This window comes from Ipomoea triloba, chromosome 3 (assembly GCF_003576645.1).
Source record: "Ipomoea triloba cultivar NCNSP0323 chromosome 3, ASM357664v1".
NCBI classification, from domain to species: Eukaryota; Viridiplantae; Streptophyta; class Magnoliopsida; order Solanales; family Convolvulaceae; genus Ipomoea; species Ipomoea triloba.
The window spans coordinates 3302802-3324709 of NC_044918.1; the positions used below are offsets into that span (position 1 = coordinate 3302802).

Here is a 21908-nt window from a genome sequence, read left to right on the forward strand (position 1 = left end):
TCTCAGCCGAAGAGACTTCGACTGAGATTATATGACTTCGATTGAGACTTCGACTGAGATTATATTCATATATACAACGTATAGGACATGAGAAATACGAGTAATAATACACTAAAAATGTGAACGGGCAATTTACCCCTTCATTTGACATCAACTTAACCAAAATTTGACGAAATGACCAACATTGAAAATAATTTGAAAATCAAAGGACCTAAATTGTCCAAATTAAAAGTCGGGGACTAATTTTGGAAAATCAACATAGTCGGAGGACCATTGCTGGAATTAACTCTAATTCCAAAATATAAAAGAGAATAAGACATTTGTAAGGACTTATAATTATTTCAAAAAAAACAAAAAAAGTAAGGGCTTGTAATTTATTTTTAGTAAAAGAAAATCATATTTTGCTTAATTTTTCAATAATTTAATTTATTTAATATTTTTTGAGTGATTAGCGAAACTCTCGATTATTACATGAGGGTGTGAACCAAACAAACTATACAGTGTAATTTTAGCATGTGAAGGAGTACAAGAATGTAAACTAGCTTAAGTTACTCATAGCTAGCTAGCAAGCCAATAGGCTACTCCCCCTAAGAGTCAAACTTGTAATCTTGTTATTACAAAGTCGAGCGTGTAACCAACTCGGATTTGTTTAATATTTTGTATGTTTTCATGTATATGTTTTGGAGCTATTTATTTCGCAGGTCTAATAACAGATGTGGGCTTCAAAATGAACAATGAAATTTAAAGTACAAAAATGGAATAAATTAATACACAATTTTTAAAGATAAGAGTTTTCAGATAAATATTCAAGTATTTCACAACAAAGTCGTTGTACTATAGTGGTGAGTACTGATTTTTATAGTATCAGGTATGCCAAAGCTGGGTAAACTATGTATTCACAACCTCATTTCAGATGCATTTTCTGTGTTTTAAGTTTTAGCTAACACATATTTCAGCCATAGCCATTTCACACTCAATGTAGAAAGTAACCATATGATAACATTAACAATTAAAGAACAATGTTGGGCACTCTATCCTGTACACCTTGTAGTATTCTATACAGCAATTGAACTTAAAGAATATTGGAAATCGTGTGAATGCTACACATGAGGTAAGAAACTATCCACTATATGGCAATTGGTTCTGAAGTTTTGATGTATACACAAATATGAAGAAAGTATTCTGGGTTCATCAAATTCTTCACCACCCAAGCAAAAGGGATTTCCAGCTTGGGTTCGATTCCCTGGATGCGAACAACTTTGATTTCTGCACCATCTGATAAGGAGCATGCCTCCACAGGCTCGTTCGATGCTTCTCCCTTTTCCTGCCCACTTGTGGTGTTCGTCTCTTCTGAAGCTGATCTTTTCTCATCCCCTTCTTCTGCTCTACGGGTAGGAGAATTATCCACAAAACACTCGGGTAGGAGTGATTTTACTGCATCGCCCAAGGTGAATAATTTGCCTGCAGTTCATAAGTAGACTCCTAAAATTTGTGCATGAAAATGCAGGATCACTTGTGGAGCTGCTCGTTAAAATTTCTACCTTAATAGGTTATTTTACTGGTTAGGTCATTAAGGTTGTGCCCTAATCATTCAAACTGGCAATAGATACCAAATGCAATCACTGAATAACATTTCTACTAACCATCTTCGTGAATTTCAATGGGTCGGTTAATGTAAGAGATCTTGTCCCAACTTTCAACCACAGGTGCATCTTCTACATAATCAAAATCCACAGTAGAGCTCCGAACATACAACCGAACTGGAATTCTACCTGACATGCACAGCAGAAAACAATACAAATATAACAAAAAACTTGGGCAGGCAAAACCACAGCACATTTAGAAGTAGAGCTATAAAAACCAGTACTTTAAATGCCATTCCAGAGGTTGATCACAATAGTATCTTCACTATTCGAATGAACATATAGCCTTGCAAGGCTGAATTTTCCCTAGTTGTGTTTCTTAAATTATTGCTGATATTTATGAACAGAAAGGTAGGAGGGGAGAGCAACCGCTTGTCTACTCTTAAGTCTTACCAAATGTTTTTCAGGAGAACATTCAGGGAAAAATCCCCAGCAACAATCAAAGTAAAATCTCAAGATTATATATATCTATCACCATGACCTCTGTTTTACAGAATTCTGAAGCCATGATTTAACAGTCAATTGCAAGCTCAGTCTTCAACAGTTCATTATAAATCTATCTAAAATTTCAACTTTACATCAACATTTACCATCTTTTCCAACAATCATTGAATATAAGAATAACAATTATGTTTCTGTTTTGTCAAATATAAATAGTGCCAGTCTATATTTAAACCCTATTATCCCTTTCCTAATAAATACAAGTCATTGTACATTCTTAAAGATAAAAAGAGGATATGAGTATATGACATGAATTAATTTATTTAAAGGGTAACAAAAGAAGAATGCAAAAATTCATTCTTCCAAACAGATAACCTTGTGAATTTCTGTCACCTGTTTTTACTGCTCCAGGAGCATCTCCATCACTACTGCTCTGTCGAGACTTGGAAGAATCCAACTTTATTGAAAAATCATCTCCATATATACCCAGCTTAAGCTTAGAAGAAACTCGGAGATAAGCTTCCAAATTACCTGAAGCAGTTGTATTTAATAGTTAAATTGATGCATATAGGCATAGAACGCACCAACTTTTGGAAAATACTAACAGTGGTTTAACAGTTTAAATTGATAAATAGATGATAGATTTAGGAATAATGTAGAAATTAAGTTTCGAGAATATATTGTACACCTAGTGATCAGAAGTCTAGATTTATGTCAAGCATGTAACACAAACACATTATTGTTGCCTGTAGTGTAGCTCATAACATATTCATTGTAAAATGTAACTAAGCAATCAAAGGGGAACTTTCTCAATCCTCACTTTAGATTGCCACAGCAAAATTTTTTGAAAGCATACTTTATAGAAATTGCAAGTTATCATATTGAACAAAAATCTAAAGAATAGAAGAAATAGAGGATAGAAGTAGCAAGTATTATTTGGATACACATACGGTTTACAACAGAGCGCCAAAGTTCTGATTGATCAGATTGAGACATATTCATGATGTTTTTGCAGTTCCCATTGATTATGTATGCTGCCTGCACAGCGAAACTAAGGTAAGGGATGAACAAATAAAAACCCAAATTTTTCGCAACAGCAGTAAGAGACATTGAGAAACGAGTGATCAATAAAATAATAAGAAGCATAGCAGCACAAATGAAGAAAAAATGCAATGACTTCTGAATGTGTAAATATTTTAGACTACCAAACTTGATGCTACATCCTCTTCACTCTTCAGATCATCTTACCAGCTCATGTTAACTAAGGATCTCTACAGCTCAAACTTCCATTACCTTTCAAAGAGAATCACACACCAAAGCCAAGTTTTTAAAGCGAAAATCAAAGCAATGAAGCCTTGCTTTGCTTTAAAGAGAAACGTCACTTTTTCATGCAAAGCAACATGAAGTGGCAAAAATGAAATTTTATGATTTTAAATAACTGTAATGATTTGCAGTGTAATTTCTGTAATAGAATACTGCAATTAATATGATTAAAAAAAAATTATTTTCACTCTTTATATCCAATTCCTTGTCAAGCATCCATATTCAATGTCTTCCCAAGAAGTTGATTTGAATCAATTGATTAGTTATGTTTTAATTAAATAAAAACATTTCAAGATGTTGAATGATTTGAAATTTTGAATAAATTAATTAGTTGTTTTATAATTAAATTTAAAAATTACAATTCTAGAACACTGTCAACTGTGGATAGAGAGTTCCTGCTAAATAAAAATATTACATTTCTAGAACTCTCTGTCCACAGAAACTTCTATTCTGAGAGAACAACAGTCATTGATTCTCAGATAACTCGCTTTTGACTGGTAAGAGAGACTTTTATCTGGCCTCGACCAATAAAAAGAAAGCAACAAATGAGCTGAGGCAAATGAATTGGACAAGGAGAAGAACTGAAGAAGAGAGAGAAAAGACAATCAATTTAGATAACTGAGGAAAGAGTGTTAAATTCCAAAATAAATAGATGAAGATGAAGAAGAAAACCAGAAAGGATATCCCAGTGACAGAGCTGCTACAATTGGTTCAGTGTGATGAAAGAATGAGAAACTTGCAAGAATGAAAGGTTGTACCAGTAAACTCTATTAAAACTCTAATTTTTGTTCCATTGATTAGTTGACTTCACGCCACGAAATTATGTGTGCTTTTGCTTCTTATGCTTCGGGGAAAAAGAGACAAAAGTGGTCACTTTTATGTATACTTCAGAACTTTGCCAAAGAGGAGCAAGGAAGCTTTGATCACATCGCTTGATTGCTATTAACAAGCTTGTACCAAAGTCCCAATTCGTATATCAAATGTTGGGAATTAAAGATGTATATTAGAGAGGAACTTTATAGATTTCCCTATCAAAGTTAGTTAGTTCATAGTTTCATGGCTATTTGACAATTCTATTGTCAAGAAATTGCGCGATAAAGGAAATATGAAAGATAGGATAAAACAGCTTGCTATAAAGGCTACTTAAGCCAGAAAAGGAGAAACAACTGCCATTTAAAGCTTCATTTAGGAGGGATCGAGTTTGGAGCATTTAGAGCTATGGTGGTGAGTTTGAAATTGTAGTCTTTAGAGCGATGAGGGAGGTGAGATTTTTATGTGGTTGGAAAAAGATCAGTGAGTTTGAAATGATAATGGTAAACAACCATTAAAGACATTTACACGAGTATACAAATAACTTTAATAAATTAGTAAGGTATAAATATCCCAAAAGCTCCAAACACCCCAACCCCCTTGGGTTGGGTAAAATGGGAATTTGAACTATAGGCTATAGCAGTCGAAGTGGTGAAACCACCCCAAACACCAGGTATACAAACACTGCTATGAGAGAATTTGGAGCTATGAGAAGTGTCAGACCATAAAGAAGTTAATGTACAAAAGCAAACTATACCTAACCTCTTTTAAAGAATTGATAAAACTCCATTTCACGCTATCTTCAGCTTCACATGGGGTTAAAATATTTCCAGGGTATCCTCTAAAATGTACCTTCAGGAAGTTGTGGAAGAGTGTCATTGTCAATAATAGAAGCATTGCAGAGAGCATGGGAATAAAAAAAAAATATAAATAGATAAATAAAAAGACAAAACTTACTTTCTACATAGAACAACATACTTATTTTTAATGAATACTACATAAAACAATTACAACTAGTTTAAAGATAAACTTCTTGTCAGAAAGGTAAAAGCTAGCTTCAACAACAAAAAGCAGAATATATCTGGCTATTCAAAATGAGCATTAGATGATGTATAAAAATCTTAACAATAAACACAGTATTGAGGTTTTCAGGTTTCTCATAATTTCAAGAAAATAGCAAAGTCAATATATACCGTTAGATTCCATGGTCTTTCTGGTTCTGCGCAGAGAAGATCAAAGAGTACCCCAATAGGTATATACCTGCACACATGACCCAATTAATCAACCCAGCAAATAGCAATCCTTATTAGAGGAACGGAAAAGTGCTACTTCAAAAAAAAAAAAAAAAAAAGTTTTGGGAGGTGAGGGTCGAGGCCAAGGTGCCCAACTAGCTACTTAAGCTAGAGTACAACACATCACTGTATAATATAGATACGTTGATCTAAACATGGATATAGTAGCAACTTTAATCAAAATCACTTCTATAGGCAACTAGAAATGAATTCTTATAAAATATTAAAGAGTTCTTGTTACACACCTATAACTCTGAAGTTTTCATGCTAGCTAAATTCATATTCCATATATTCATGAAGCAAGATTTGTTATTCACCAATTTATTACAATTAACATGCTTAAAATAAGAAGCTAAGTAGATACAGTTTCTTGTGAGGATAGAATACCATTTCAGAGGAAGTCCTTTGTACTCAAACCAAACAGTGTCCACACCCGGGGGAAGTGTACCACTGAAGAAAGGTTTAACTTGTGGGGCTAATAGAGGCAGATACCCTATTCGAGGAGCTAGAATCTGAAACAGATAAAACATGAAATCAATCTAAACTACAAAAAGAAACAATCAAAGTTCAATAGCTATACTTCAGTTTCAGCCCACTCAAACACAAATCTGCTGATCAAAGTTATTGGCATCATTAACAGCAAATCATTAATTGAATGAATTTCTCTAATGCCCTATTTTTAAGTAAAAAATTTATGCAGAATTGCAAATAAATAAATTGAAATTCTACTAAGTTCAGAAGAAGATGCTCTGTAATAAGTAAGGTAAGATTCATGTAGCAACAATAAATCCAATGTGGGTCATGCTACAAATATTGCTTGATTTCTGTGGCCAATTCAAGGAGCTCAGCTACGGGAATAACATTGAAAAGCATCATAGAGAAGCAGAACCCGGCAATGTTAGATGGCCAAAGTCAATAAGTTTGAAAATAAACTAGAGAAGGCCAAAAACAGTCGAATTGTAAGATCAGTGCAGGGACAAATCCTTCACACTTAGCAATTATAGCACACTCGCTAGTCGCTACATTGAAGCTACCGGTACCCTAGCTAAACTCTTCAATGTCAACAAAAGTCCACAAGAGATATCTGCAACACTCGTATCCATACACTAATTCTGTATATAAATGTATACTAAAACATCAATTAATCAACGGTGACAATCAATAAGCTGCAAACAGAGAGAGAGAGAGAGAGAGGATTACGAGAGCAGGGGGAGGAAGAGGGAGAGTGGTGACTTCGGATTCGTGAAGATGAATCTGTAGTGGAATTGCTCCTTCCCAAACATACTTCTGCGCTTCTGTGCCTTTACTGATTTCCATTGTTTATGAGCTAAAACTGAGCAACAATTAGCGCCAAGACACAACGCTCAAGATTTCCCAAATTCTCTCTGTCTTTTCTCTTTCCTTTGTTTCGGAGATCAAAGGTTTCGTGAAGTGGAAGAGAAGATCGATTGAATAATGGGCCGTCTTTCTTTCTCTTTCGACTAAACTTAAGCTCCGGTTTTAATGGCCCCGAGCATAAAATAATTTGGATTTTTTGTTCAAAATTTTATACAAAAAATATTTTTTTTTTCAATTAGTCAAAAGCATTTTTGGACAGTTTTATAGTTTTTCTTTTTTGAGAATAAGTTTTATAGTTTTTCTAAAAACAAAATTTTATGCATTTTGAAGGGTTATTAAAAATAAAATAAGAAGAAAGTAAAATTGCAAAGTTATTGCATATTAGTTTTAAATCTATCAGAATTCCAGTACTAGTCATTGTTTGAAAATTGAAATTGGAATAACAAGAAGTTGAATAATATCAGGTTTCGACCCTCTTAAATACTAATAGTATGAATTTTGTTAGTCGATAATCAAGTCCATGTAGTAAAATGATGATGAATGGTATATTGGTAGGAAAATTTATGTATTTGATGCCTAATTATATATATCATATTATATTTTTTATATGCAATTATTTATATATAATTATAGTTTTAGATTTTTAAATCAATATTATTACCATATGCATTTATAGACTGTATTTTGATAAAAATAAAAATAAATAAATAAATAAAGGGTTAAGTTATTTACCTATTGTCATGATTCATGAACTTAAAAGAAACAAAATAAGGAGCTTTTTTTTTTTTTTTGAAAACCAAACTGAAATATCATTAAATCAAAGTTTGAATACAAGATGGTAAAGAAGAAATCCAACAATGAGGACCAGTTTGCGAACGGGCCGCCCTAGCTAACACATGAGCGGGTTTGTTCACTGATCTAGAGATAAACTGAATAGACACAAACTCAAAGTGTCGTTTAAGTTCTCGACATTCGTTAATAGTACAACCTGCAAAGGAGAAGTCCGGCAAAGTACCATTAAACAAGTTGCACACCGCTTGACAATCAGAATAAACCTTCAGCCGACGAATGCCTTTTTCCTTAGCCCAAGATAAAGCTTCCTTAATTGCAATTGCCTCCGCTAAATGTGCATCATTCAAGCATCTAATCGGGCCACTTTTTGCCGCAACAAAACCATCGTTATTATCCAAAATAATCACACCATAACTAGCTTGATCTGTTTCAGGAAATACTGCAGCATCCACATAGATCAAAGCTACATCAGCCGTAGGACTAGCAGCATTACTCAATGTGAATCCATGCATATTGTTACTAATATTTCTCTCACCCAACTCCTGCCAAGAATTAAGTAAGTGAATTACCTCCAATTTAATTTTAGATGGTTGCCAGGGAGTTTGATTCCATACAAGTTTAATTTTAGATGGTTGCCAGGGAGTTTGATTCCATACAAGATCATTCCTTCCATGCCATATACACCAGCAAAGAGCAGCAAATTTCAACCTTACTTCTAGAGAGCCATTCACAAACAAATTAGAAAACCAGGTCATGACTAGAGAGCCATTCACAAACAAATTAGAAAACCAGGTCATGAAATCAGCAGTAGCTCCAGGGAGTGGGTAGTCTATAAAATCATTCCAAAGAGGAGCAACATGCATACAACCATAAAATAAATGTCCAAGGGATTCAGGATTGAGACGACACAGAGGGCATAGATCATCAACCTCGACATGTCTCGCTGAAAGAGCATTCATGGTAGGAAGGACTCCATGATAGCAACGCCACAGAGCATTCATGGTAGGAAGGACTCCATGATAGCAACGCCACAGAAAATTCATGGTAGGAAGGACTCCATGATAGCAACGCCACAGAAAGTTTTGAATGTTTGGAGGTATTTTCATTTTCCAGAGGTTACGCCAAGTAGCAGAATGCAAGATATTGTGGTTATGTAGCTCAGACATAATACGATAACCATGCCTGACAGAGTAGAGACCCCTAGTATCACCTCTCCAACACCATTGATCGTCGAACTGCAATGTAACCGGAATTTTTGTAATGAGATTCACATCCCGGGGTTCAAAAATAGTGTTCAACACATTCATATCCCAATCTTTCGTAGCTTGATTAATTAAACCACTTACTGGCATATTAGGATCATGCTGCAGGATGGGAGAATGGATAAAAGGATCATCGTCATTTGGTAACCAGGGGTGTTTCCAAATGAGAGTTGCTTTGCCATTACCTATGCGCTTAAAACACCCATTTCGGAGCAAATTTTGGCCTGCAAGTATGGATCGCCAACAATAGCTCGGGTTCGTCCCAATCATAGCATCCAAGAAGTCACCATTTGGATAGTATCTAGCTTTATAAAGCAAAGCAGCCAAAGAAGATGGGTTAGTGAGCAAGCGCCATCCTTGCTTGGCGAGAAGTGCAATATTAAAACGACTCAGCGACTTAAAACCCATGCCTCCATTCACCTTCGACTCACACATTCTCGTCCAGGACATCCACCTTATGCCGCCACCACGATTGCCATTAGAAGCCCACCAAAACTTATTCATAGACCTCTCAATTCGCTCACATAAGGTAACAGGGAGATAGTATATGCTCATGGTATATGTGGGAAGGGCTTGAGCAACACTTTTTAGTAAAACCTCCTTCCCCGCTCGTGAGAGTACCTTTTTGTGCCATCCACCCAACCGATGATTAAGTTTGGCTTCAATAAATGAAAATACTTCCTTCTTATTCCGGCCGATTCCCATCGGTAAGCCCAGGTATTTTCCAATATTACCAGCCTGACTTACATTAAATACGGAAGCCACTGCATCCCTTTGGACCTCTCCTGTGTTCCTGCTGAAGATAATACAAGACTTAGAGAAGTTTACCGATTGACCCGATAAACGCTCATAGGTGACCAAGCAGCTTTTAACTGCTTCAGCTTCTGGAACCGTAGCCTTAAAGAATAACAGGCTGTCATCGGCAAAAAATAAGTGTGATATTCCAGGAGCACCTCTTGCTACAACACATAGTGAAATAGCTCTATTACGAACTGCCTCAGTTAATAAATGTGAAAGACCCTCGGCACAAAGAATAAATAGATAAGGAGACAGGGGGTCCCCTTGCCTCAATCCACAAGAAGGAACAATGAAATCCGAAAGCTCACCATTAACTCCCACCTTATAGCGAACCGTGCTGACACACCGCATAATCAAATTAATCCAACGAGGATGAAAGCCCATACGACACATGATTTCATTCAAGAATGGCCATTCCATTTTATCATAGGCTTTCGCCATGTCTAACTTTAAAGCACACCAACCATCTCGCCCTTCACGCTTTCGGTTCAGGTAGTGAATCACTTCTGAGGCGATGAGCACATTATCTGTTATGAGTCGCCCTGGAAGGAAGGCACTTTGCGAGGCCGAGATTATCTTCTCAAGAACATCCTTCATTCTGTTCGCCAACATTTTAGAGAGAATTTTATAAACTACATTGCATAAAGCAATCGGTCGTAGTTCACGCATAGAAGCAGGAGCAGCAATTTTAGGGACCAGTGTTATTATAGCATCATTCATACCAACTGGGAATTCACCCTCATTCATGCAATCCAAGACGAAGCGGGAGACATCACTACCAATCTCACTCCAAAAATGCTGAAAAAATGCAGGACTATAACCATCCGGCCCCGGGGATTTATCCGGGGCCATGCTAAAGAGAGCCTCCTTAACATCATCATTAGTAAACGGTTGCATAAGAACGTCATTATCCACCTCAGAAACTTTAGGAACAAAAGTATTCAAAGAATCCAGTAAACTAACCCCTTTGGCTGTGAATATATTTTCAAAATATCGCTTTGCCAAGCCCATTAAACCACCTCCATCGATCCACTGACCGGTTTCGTCACGAAGGCGAACAATCCGATTTTTCCTTCTTCGGATGGATGCATACAAATGGAAAAATTTCGTGTTTCTGTCACCCTTCGCTAACCAGTGCTGCTTAGCCCTTTGACGCCAAAAAATATTCAACTCATCATATAAAGTTCTCATTCTTGCATCTAAGTCACGAAAACAACGCAGAGACACCTCATCTCGCCTATATCGCAGACCATTCAGTCGAGACTGAATCCATGCAATCTCCTTCTCAGTTTGTTTCACAAAGCCACCTCCCCAACGTTTAAGAGAGTCACCACAATGCTCAAGCCTTCGAGGGAGGGGTTCTCCTACAGACGCCGTCCAAGCTCTCAGTACTATGTCCTTACAGCCTGACTCTTTAATCCAAGCATTTTCAAACATAAATCTGCGTTTTTGTCTCACAATAGCAGGACCATCTATCTCAATGAATATGGCAGTATGATCGGACGTAATAACATCATGATTAGAGACCGTAGCCTGAGGAAATAGAGAGCACCAGTCGGCCCCCGCTACAGCTCTGTCTAGTCGCTCCTCCACCCAACTGTCAGTCCCCTTGCCTCTTTCCCACGTAAATTTTCGACCACTCATACCAAGATCAAAAAGACCGCAATCTTCAAGCATGTTATTAAACCCTTCAATAAGAGCCACAGGATGGGAATGTAAACCACGTTTTTCACATTGGGCTGCAATATCATTAAAATCACCAGCAACAAGCCATGGTAAGTCTGATTTAGAGTGAAGAGATCGCAAGAGATCCCAAGACTGTTGACGGCAATTACGTTCTGGAAAACCATAAAAACACGTTAATCTCCAAGCATTGCTGCTAGGCAGCCGCACTTGAATATCAATATGATTTTTAGAGTAACTTATTAACTTAGCAACATCTTTGTCTCTCCAAAATAAAGCTAAACCTCCGCCAACTCCACCACCATCCACATAGAAGAGGCCTTCAAAATTTAATTTATTTTTCAGTCGTTCAGCATGATCACGACGAACTTTAGTTTCCATTAAAAATATAAACATCGGCTTGACCTTAGCTTCTAAGGCCATAAGTTCACGAACTGTGCGTGGGTCGCCAAGGCCACGACAGTTCCAGCATAAGGAACTCATTGGGATGGGCGGGACTGGGAAACACCAGTACCCGCCAAAAGCAAGTTTTTTGACCCCAGTTCTTCAATATCCATCGCAGCAGCCATAGCCTCATTATTCAAATCAGTACGACGTCGCTTCTGGTCTAGTATAGTAATAGAGTCATTATTTCCCATACTAGATCCCATGCAATTAGTTGACGTGATTATTTCCTTATTTTTCAAATTTGACCCAAAAGGAGAATCCGGAATTGACGCATGCACTTGTAAGGCAGTAGTATCAGCGTCCATATTTTGTCCAATCTTTCCTTTTAGATCATCATCGGAGCGTAATCCCGGCGAAGCCCACTGTCGCCGTTCCAATGTCTTTTCCGGAGCAATCCACTTCTGTCCTGCCGATGAAGTGTTTCTCCTTCCCCCCGCACGAAGATCAGGACCAAAGGGTTTCTCCATACCAGCATCCCACCCTTGAACCACCTTATGACAGAATCTCTCACCATGACCAATCATGCCACAGATGAAGCAGAAGGTTGGCAACCGTTCATACCTGAATTCAACACGCACCCATTCCCCAGTGTCCTTTTTAAGTCTCATTCCCTTCTTCAATGGTTTAGAAACATCAAATTCCACCCGAACCCTGAAGAAGACACGCATGGAACCATCGAAATTTCGATCGTCCATCATAATCACACGACCTATAAAACCACCAACAGCCTGCAGAACCTGTTCCGATCGGAATCCAGCCGGGAGCCCATGAACTTGAATCCAAAACTCAGCAGAATCAAGAGGAACAGATTCTGGATCTTCACGTAAAGTTATACGTTTAAGAATGAGAAGGCTCTGTTCAAATGCCCAGGGGCCATCATCCACCACACGAGCAATATCCTTTTCATGAAAGAATCGGAATAAATAGCGTTTAGGTTGAAGCTCTTTAACATTCATACCTAACGCTGGCCGCCATATTTCGGCCATGGTATCTCTGAAAAATATGAACTTTATAGGCTTATCGGTGACTAGCCGACCAACCGCATAAAATTCTTCTTCACTTTCGAAACCATTTAGAGGGACATTACCAACCTGCTGAATATCTTCTTCGTCATCCAGATCAGCCAGAGTGAGGGTAGCCAGAGATTGTAGAGCACCATCAGTTGCCATCTAAACAACAGAGGAGGAAGACGGCAAAGATTTACCGGAGGAAAAAAACGACGAAGATTTGTCGGAGGAGAAAAGAGAAGCTCGCGAACCAGCAAAATAAAATAAGGAGCTTTAAATGCCATTATTATGATTAAATGCTTTCAAATTTGTACTTGCTTGACTAACTTACTATGAAATTTCGTAACTGTTCAAAAAATGTATTTTGGTTAAAGTTTTTATTGTGACTTTAGTCAGTAAAGAGCTACAAGAGTATAAGGAGTTAAATCAATTTAGATTGTTGATACTTGACTAGTTTAAACTCAATAAGACTAATAGGCATAATTATTGTTGATACAAATGAGACTTATATTAATGTTTTTTTAATATATTGTTTCAATAAGTGTGTGATGATCTATAGTAGTAATTTAATGAACTTACAATAACGTCATAATGAAATTACAATAGTGAGTTTAAATGGTCATATAATAATGATTTAAGAAATTTGTAATACTGATATATTGAACATAAAGTAGTAATTTAATAAACTTATAATGTGAACATAATGAACTTACAAGCATGAGCATATATTAATAGTTTAATGAACTTATAGTAGTGATTAATAAATATGCAATAAGGATTTAATGAATCTACAATAATAAACATGCAATAGTGAGTTGATGAATTTGCAATTATAAAATAATTAACATGCAATCATGATTTAATATAATTATAATTTATTTTTAAAAATATCAAAATACATGTCATTTAAAATTTTCAATTAGAAATTTTTAATGATATCTTTTGTATACGTTAATTTTATTTGCACACATAAAAAAATTAAAACTAAGTTAAAAATTGAAGAAGAAAAATATTAATTTATTAAAATAAAAAATTTAAATAAATTAAAAAAATCTCTCAACTATTCATCTTTCAACCAATAAAAATGAGTTTATTAAATATTACATTACACTTTTTTAACAATTAAATATTCAACTTTTTTAACAATTAAATATTCCTTATTAATTTAAACATAAAGAAGACTAGGAAGAAAATCGATAACTTTGCTAAGAAAAATGGAGAGTGGGGAAATGCTCTCGACTCGCCGGAAATCCAATGAACAGAACCAAATCGAGAAAAGTACGAAGAAAACAAAAACATCAATTGAGTCACCGATGGGGGAGGCTTTGCCGATCAGCAACGAGGATGCAGGGAAAACTGCTGAGAAAGATAATCCAACAGGTACGCTGTCATTCAAGCAGGTTGTGGCAAATGAGATGGCAGGGGATAAACAGCAGTTTAATGATGAGATCGACCTCGTCTCTGAGGACGAGGAAGAACCAGAAGATGATGAAGACAAACTATGCCCGGTCATCAGACTTACGAGGGAAGAAAAGGTGCAAGCAAACGCTCATAGTTAAAGTGATGGGCAAATCTGTGGGGTATGGATATCTTCTGAGGAGGCTCACATCTCTGTGGAAACCGAAGGCCAAGATGGAATTGGTTACCATCGAAAATGGCTACTTCTTGGCAAAGTTTGCATTAGTGGACGATTATGAATTCGCCAAGTATGGAGGGCCTTGGATGGTGCTTGATCACTATCTTATAGTTAAGGAATGGATCCCAAATTTTGATCCATTCACGGAGAGAACAGAGAGCATGATCGTTTGGATTCGCTTTCCTTGCTTACCAGCGGAGTACTTTGATCACAAGTTCCTGATGCGGGTTGGTGGAAAGGTTGGAAGGCCGATAAACATAGACACTACAACTAGCTTGGTTTCACGGGCAAGCTTTGCGCGGGTGTGTGTTGAGGTCGACATCACAAAACCTTTGCTCGCAAAATTTACACTTAAAAACAGAGTCCGGCCGATCGTGTACGAGGGTTTGCATCTCATCTGCTTCACCTGCGGCATGTATGGTCATAACACTGAAGGATGCAATCTGAACCAGAACGATGAGTCCACCGCCGATGTGAGCGAACAAAGTGGAAGCCAGCCGGAAAACCCCTACGGCGTCGCTAACGGTAACAAGGGAGGCCAAAAAGGAAAGGCAATACAATATATGGGAACTACCATTATTAGGCCAGAGGTTACAGAAGATTACGGATCATGGATGATTGCGCAAAATCCAAAAAGAAAATACACGAAAAATCAGGGAAATAGGAATCAATCAGGTAATGAACATGGAAAGAATCCGCAGCAGAACGCTGGGAAAGGTAAACAAAATATTGCGAAGTCTGGGTCGAGATTTGAGAGCTTAGAGGAACCAAATTATGAGGTTGACGAGATGGAAGGTAACGAACTACCGAGGGAACAAGCGGCAAAGCAAACCCAAGCCCATGGACCAAAAAAAACGAGCCCAACAAAAGGAAAAAGATCGACGGTCCAAGTTTCTGCAAAACAAATTACTGGAAATAATGCGCATGGGCTGCACAAGAAGCAGTTTGAGACTGGCGAGACAAGCAAAAAGAACGAACAAAATAGAAAGAAACCTGGGATGCAAGCTAATCAAGCTGGGGCTAGTAATGAGCATACTCTTGTAACAGGGGACAAAAATGGTGCCAAAGTTACTCAAGTGATCGATGGTGAGGCCGGGATGGAGGACGATGGACTGGGAAGGGAGGAGCTGGGTCAGGAACATCACGACGACCCGCCTGATTCCAATTACCAAAGTAGGCAGGAGGATCCAGATGAGGAGGATGACGAGGAACTGGGAGAGAGCCAGGAATGCTCTGGCGATGATGAGATGGAGTTTGAACTGTGAGGAGCTTTTCTGCCGGACCGTTGGTTTGGTTGCTTTCTCCTTTGTTTTTTCTCTGTGTTTTTTGTTTTTATTTGTGGTTTCTCTATTTTGTCTCTTTTTTGTTTGTTTTCCCATGAAGATTATCACATGGAACTGCCAAGGTGCAGCGTCTAAGCAATTCCTTAGAGCTGCAAAGTATTTGTTGAACGAGCACAGACCGGAAATTTTCTGTTTAATGGAAACTAAGACCTCTAGCACTAATGCGGATGCAGTGTGCAGCAGGCTTGGTCTTGACAGATGGGCAAGGGTAGAAGCCCTTGGGTATAGTGGTGGAATCTGGATTTTATGGTCGGACGCACTAAAGCTGGAAATTCTTCACTCTAATCCCCAGTTCGTGCACCTTCTTATCAAGGAAAATTCGGGTAGACAATGGAATTTTTCGATGGTTTATGGGAGCCCTTCCCTCCACCTTCGCCGGCGACTTTGGAGAGCCCTTAGCAGGAACAAAGTGCAGGTGAACCACCCTTGGCTCATTACGGGCGACTTTAATGCAATAGTAAGTAATGAAGAATGTTCTAATCCCAGTAACCCGGGAGCCCATAGGAACGGTGACTTTAGAAATTGGATTTTTGACGAAGCGCTGATCGATCCTGGGCTTACTGGGCAAAGATTTACCTGGTAGCGGGGAAAGGAAGAAGGAACGTTTAAGGGGGCCAGATTGGACCGAGCCCTTTGTTCTCTGGACTGGATGGATTCGATGAAAGAAACCAATGTGACTCACCTCACGACGGTTGGATCGGACCATTGCCCTGTGCTAATCGAATTTGATTTGGAAATAAGGAAGAGTCGCAGTAATTTTTTGTTTCAAGGTGCATGGACGAAACATCCTGCCTTCATGGAGTTCATACGCCAGAACTGGAACATCGATGGTACTGTTTGGAATAATACGGACTACATGGCGTCTAAACTAAAGGAGTGGAATAAAAATGTCTTTGGCAACATTCATCGTAGGAAAAACGTGTTGCTAAGACGTCTGAATGGGATTCAAAGGAAATTGGGCCAGGTTAACCAGGGGGGTCTTATCAAGCTCGAAAGGAAGCTTCGAAAAGAACTTGAGGATGTGCTGCATCAAGAAGAAATTCTGTGGTTTCAACAAGCAAGGGAGGAGTGGATTGCATCTGGTGACCGCAACACTAAATTCTACCATGCCGCCACTAGGAGCAAAAAAACAAAATGAGGGGGTTTTAATTTCTTTGATTCGGATGGTAACACGTTACAAGATGAGCGTCAAATTGAAAATGCCATACAGGATTATTTTACTGGAATATTTACTAAAGATATTGAGGCTGACGTCTCCTGCGTCCCGCAAGGAAAATTTCCTGATTTAGGGGAGGAAGCATGGAACAGATTCAATGAGAATTTTACAATGGAGGAAATAAGATCGGCATTATTTGATATGAGTCCGCTGAAAGCACCTAGTCCCGATGGTTTTCATGCAGCATTCTATCAGAAGGCATGGCCAGTTGTAGGAAGGTCGGTGTTCAGACAAGTCAATATGTTTATGATGTTGGGAGAGCTTGAACATGGCATGAATGACACATTGATTGCCCTTATTCCCAAAACTAGCTGCCCCAATGGCCCCAGTCAGTATCGGCCAATTAGCCTCTGCAACGTTATCTACAAGATCATCACGAAAGCTATGACCAACCGCATCAAGCCCATTCTGGGTAGGCTGATTGGGCAGGAGCAAAGTAGCTTTGTGCCGGGCAGACAAATTACGGATAACATCTTGATTTACCAGGAGGTGGTTCATTCCATGAGAAATAAACAAGGCAAAAAAGGATTCATGATCCTCAAAATCGATCTTGAAAAAGCATATGACAGGCTTAACTGGGACTTTATTCGGCATACCCTTAAAGACGTGGGCATGAATGATGAATGGGTCAGAAACATAATGGCCTGCGTGGAGTCTCCCAAACTTAAAGTTCTTTGGAACGGGAATCAACTCAACCAAATCCTACCCTCTCGTGGGATCCGTCAGGGAGATGCCATCTCCCCTTATTTGTTCGTCATGTGCATGGAAAGACTCAGCCACACCATTAAGGAGGAGGTGGATAAAGGAGTGTGGAAAGGCATCCAACTCTCCAGGTATGGCCCTTTACTTACTCATTTGTTTTTCGCTGATGATCTTGTTTTGTTTGCTGAGGCGTCGCAGGAACAAATCACCGTCATAGCCAAGTGCCTTGAGAACTTTAGTCACGCCTCTGGCCAGAAAGTAAGTCTGAGCAAGTCACAGATTTTCTTCTCTAAGAATGTGGATAGCGAGGAAGCGCACAAGATTGTCACAATAGCTGGCATTCCCGCATCAACCAATTTAGGAAAGTACCTTGGGGTCCTAACCTTTCATGGTCGAGTCACCAGCAACCTTTTCTCCCCAATGCTGGAGAGAATGGACGATAGACTAAGCGGATGGAAGACCAAGTTTCTGACTCTCGCTGGAAGGCAAGTTTTGGCCCAATCGGTTCTCCAAGCAATTCCCTACTATGGCATGCAAACAATATTCATGCCCGCGGGGATTTGGCAGGAGATTGACAAGAGAATAAGGCGTTTTATCTGGGGTGGAACTCCCGAGACCAAAAAATGTCATCTTGTGTGCTGGGAAGAGGTCACGAAACCAAAGCTTGCTGGAGGTTTGGGAATTAGGTCAGCTAAAGACATGAATAAGGCGTTCATGGCCAAGCTCGGTTGGAAGATTTGCACCGACAACGAAAGCCTCTAGGCGCGGACGTTAAGAGAGAAATACGCACATGGGAGGGAAGGCATTGGAATCCTATGCCCGAAATCGACATGCTCAAATGCGTGGAGAGGAATTATCGCCACATGTTCCACTATTCAACAGGGAATGAGACACCATGTCAATAACGGAAAGACTACCCGGTTTTGGGAGGACGCATGGATCCACGAGGAACCGCTGATGACTGTCACCCCGAATTTTTTAACCAACTATGAACTAGCTAGGAAGGTTGAAGAATATTGGGAGGATGGTAGGGGATGGAAATGGGAGCTGCTACCACCTCTACCGGTGGAAATCAGACGAAAAATGGAGCTAACCAACTTAAACGTAGGAGATGTGGCCGACGAATGCTACTGGAGTAGGGAAGCTTCAGGTAAGTTCTCCATTACGTCGGCTTATTCCTTAATTACGGGCTATCAGACTAACATGCAGGATAGAACATGGCGCAATCAATGGAAGCTGAGGGTCCCCAACAAACTCAAGTCATTCCTGTGGATTGCACTACATGATCGAGTTATGGGAAATGCGGAAAGAATGAGAAGAGGGCTTACACTAGATGGGTACTGTGCGATTTCCCCAGGCGAGCTTGAAACCGCTGAGCATATTCTGCGAAAGTGCAAAAGAGCCAGAGAAGTGTGGACGACGCTAGCTTCTAGACAACAACGACGAAGCTGGGGGCATCACGATTTCAAGCGGTGGATAACTCTAAACATCAGTGTGAGTCTCAATGAGAACGATGGAGGGGATTGGGCTCGCCGTTTCGCAATCATCACTTGGTGGTTATGGAGATGGCGCTGCGACAGAGTTTTCAATGATCGGGAAGTGACTGCGCAGCATAAAACCAGCTGGATCTTGGAAGCAGAAGAAGAAATTGGGCGGGCGTTCGAACGGCAGAACAACACCATGAGCATGACAAGGAGATATGGAACCATTCAGACATGCTGGAGGGCTTCTAATGCGCACCATTTCACCCTTAATGTTGATGGAAGTATAAAGATGGGAAGCAACAGCGCTGGTTTTGGTGGTGTGGTGAGAAACAATAAAGGTGAGTGGATTGAAGGTATCACTTGCAAATCAGCCTTCAGAGATCCATCCATTGTGGAAGCGGAGGCTATTGTCGAGTGTCTAGAATGGGCATGGCAGTTGGGAATTCGAGACTTGGAAGTACAGTCGGACGCCAAAAACATTGTTCATTGGATTCAGCAGGAGTCGGGTGGCCGAGGTCCTCTCCGAAACTATATCGAGAAGGCTAAATGGTGGATTTCAAGGAATTGGAGTTTATCATTCCGGGTGATTTACCGAGAACAGAATACAGTGGTGGACCGCCTTGCGTCGTTTGGAGCGATTCAAGGGGAGGAATTCAAGACATTTTCATCCTGCCCAATCGGGACCGAGGATTTGTATTTCGATGACCTGGCACATGTTACCAGGGCACGTAGAGTGGTGGAGCTATCCTAGAGCGTAGTTCCCTAGGGGTAACCCCCTCCTTCATGATGTAAAAAAAAAATATTCCTTATTAACCATAATTATATTAGAATTAGACTACCTTACCAACACACCACCGATTAACAAAAGAAAAATGAATCCTTAAAGTAATAATCATAACGTCATTAAGGAACCATTGTATAAAGTATATCTTCTTTGGACATAATTCGCTCTGTTTTCTCATTCATCCTTCTGCAGTTGTGCCATTACCATCAACATGTATGATAAATGTAGTTCCATAATCTATAAATAATTGCTCGTACTATTTACTTAGGGATAAGAAATCTCATCACAAACAAGAGATGCATACTATTTTTGGCTGATCAAGATTTGAGATACATTGTGAATCAACTACAATCAACATAAACTAGTAAACTACGCCCAATAATGAAGTTTCTCTAATTACATTAACTCTCCTTTTTTCTGGGCTCTACCAAATTAAAGAGCAAACAAAATTTTCCCCAAAGACCAATTGTTTGATGCAATTCTAGGATGCTTCAATTCACTTCTAAGCTTCAAACTGTTTGCCTTCAAAGGTCTGCCCATAATTCCAGTTCTTGGGAGCAACATTGTAAGATGTCAGGGTTACACGATCGCTGCTAGTTATCTCGAACGATAGTGGTTGACTCCTCAAGTTTGCATTTATGTGCCAATTTTGGCCCCAATTCCTACCCATTGGAAGCCATCCTGTTCTTGAACCCTTAATTTTCACTGCAACTATATCACCAGTACCGGCAACATTTCTGATTAGCACCGAGATGAATATTCCTGCACCACTGACAGTGAACCTCACTCCTCCTTCCTTTCTGCACTTTATTCTGTTTGAAATCAACAAAAAAGTTTATATGATTTGCATTCCAAACAAAAAGGTTTGTGACATGAGAATAACATATATTACTGCATAAATACAACACTTATGGCAAAATTATGGCAAATATGTCCTCCAAGGATATTGAAGCTGCAAGCATTTCAATTTGGTCACCTACTTAGCCAACTAATCTGCCCATCACTTTCACCCTTAATTGGGTCGGTCTAGTGCGAACGAAAATTAATCTGAGTATGGTACGAGCTTAAAAATGTATATGGTACGAACTTAAAATGCCTCGTACAGTTTCTACTCAGGACAAATCGTGGTCTAGCCAAAAGAAGAGTAGTATATTGAAACGGACTACGAACCTGCGATACTGAATGGGCATATTGGAAGCTTTCCAGATAGCAATTTTCTCGAAGGCTTCAATGGGGAGCACGAAATGGGCATTGGGAGGGTTACAGTGGCCGCCGCCGTCAGGCTCGAAGCCATAGTTGGGAGCGCAGAAATTGGTAGCGGTTACAATGATGGAAGTGCCGGGAATACACCACCGGAGATCCTCCACGCACTTGACCTCAAAGCACGCGCCGCAGATCTGACCCCTCTCAAACAGAACCGTGCTCAGCCCCGCCGTGGCCTTCCCGTAGCCGCTCTTCTCCAAATCCCCATACCCGCACGCCCCGCCCACCGCGTCCTCGGGATCCGCAGGCGCGTAGTAGGTGGCACGCGCCGGCCGCCACTCCGATTGCAAGGAGGCCGCGGCGGAGGAGGTCGGCGACCAGCCGTCGTGGGAAAAAACCAATGAAGTCGTAGATAAGAGTGTGAATGCAAGGAGATATAGTAATAGTAGTACAGTACTATCTGGCATACTCGAAGCTAAGTAGAGTGATTATCTTCAACCTCTGTTCTCTGCAAGTCTGCTACGGAGCGGTCAAATGGGAGAAGCCTAGAAGCTATAACCGGTTTGCTTTTCGCAGAAGCCGATGCTAATGGAGTCGTTTCAGAAAAGCAAACCGATTGATGATGATTGTTACTACTTTTTGTAGCCTAGAACAGTTAAAAAGTAAGATTATACAAGAGCAAATCACGCGGTTGTGGGGTACGT

At 39.5% G+C, this 21908-nt stretch overlaps 4 protein-coding genes across 4 annotated transcripts; 1 reads left to right on the forward strand and 3 right to left on the reverse strand.

The window, feature by feature from the left end:
- Positions 1-977: 977 nt before the first annotated feature.
- Positions 978-6976, reverse strand: LOC116012125 (autophagy protein 5). The gene is made up of 8 exons (XM_031251595.1): positions 6710-6976; positions 5897-6021; positions 5411-5477; positions 4980-5069; positions 3035-3122; positions 2478-2615; positions 1644-1772; positions 978-1461 (listed from the first exon to the last, which is right to left on the reverse strand). The coding sequence occupies exons 1-8, from the start codon at positions 6824-6826 to the stop codon at positions 1127-1129; spliced, it is 1089 nt and encodes a 362-aa protein (XP_031107455.1). The 5' UTR covers positions 6827-6976; the 3' UTR covers positions 978-1126.
- Positions 6977-7659: 683 nt separating this feature from the next.
- LOC116012214 lies at positions 7660-11805 on the reverse strand. The gene has a single exon (XM_031251702.1). The coding sequence runs from the start codon at positions 11803-11805 to the stop codon at positions 7660-7662; it is 4146 nt and encodes a 1381-aa protein (XP_031107562.1).
- Positions 11806-15849: 4044 nt separating this feature from the next.
- LOC116012231 lies at positions 15850-16398 on the forward strand. Its single transcript, XM_031251730.1, has one exon. It carries the CDS (start codon positions 15850-15852, stop codon positions 16396-16398), a length of 549 nt encoding a protein of 182 aa, XP_031107590.1.
- Positions 16399-20281: 3883 nt separating this feature from the next.
- On the reverse strand, positions 20282-21813 carry LOC116012277 (expansin-A13-like). Its single transcript, XM_031251781.1, has 2 exons — positions 21172-21813; positions 20282-20813 (listed from the first exon to the last, which is right to left on the reverse strand). Exons 1-2 carry the CDS (start codon positions 21669-21671, stop codon positions 20504-20506), a joined length of 810 nt encoding a protein of 269 aa, XP_031107641.1. The 5' UTR covers positions 21672-21813; the 3' UTR covers positions 20282-20503.
- Between the last annotated feature and the right edge of the window lie 95 nt (positions 21814-21908).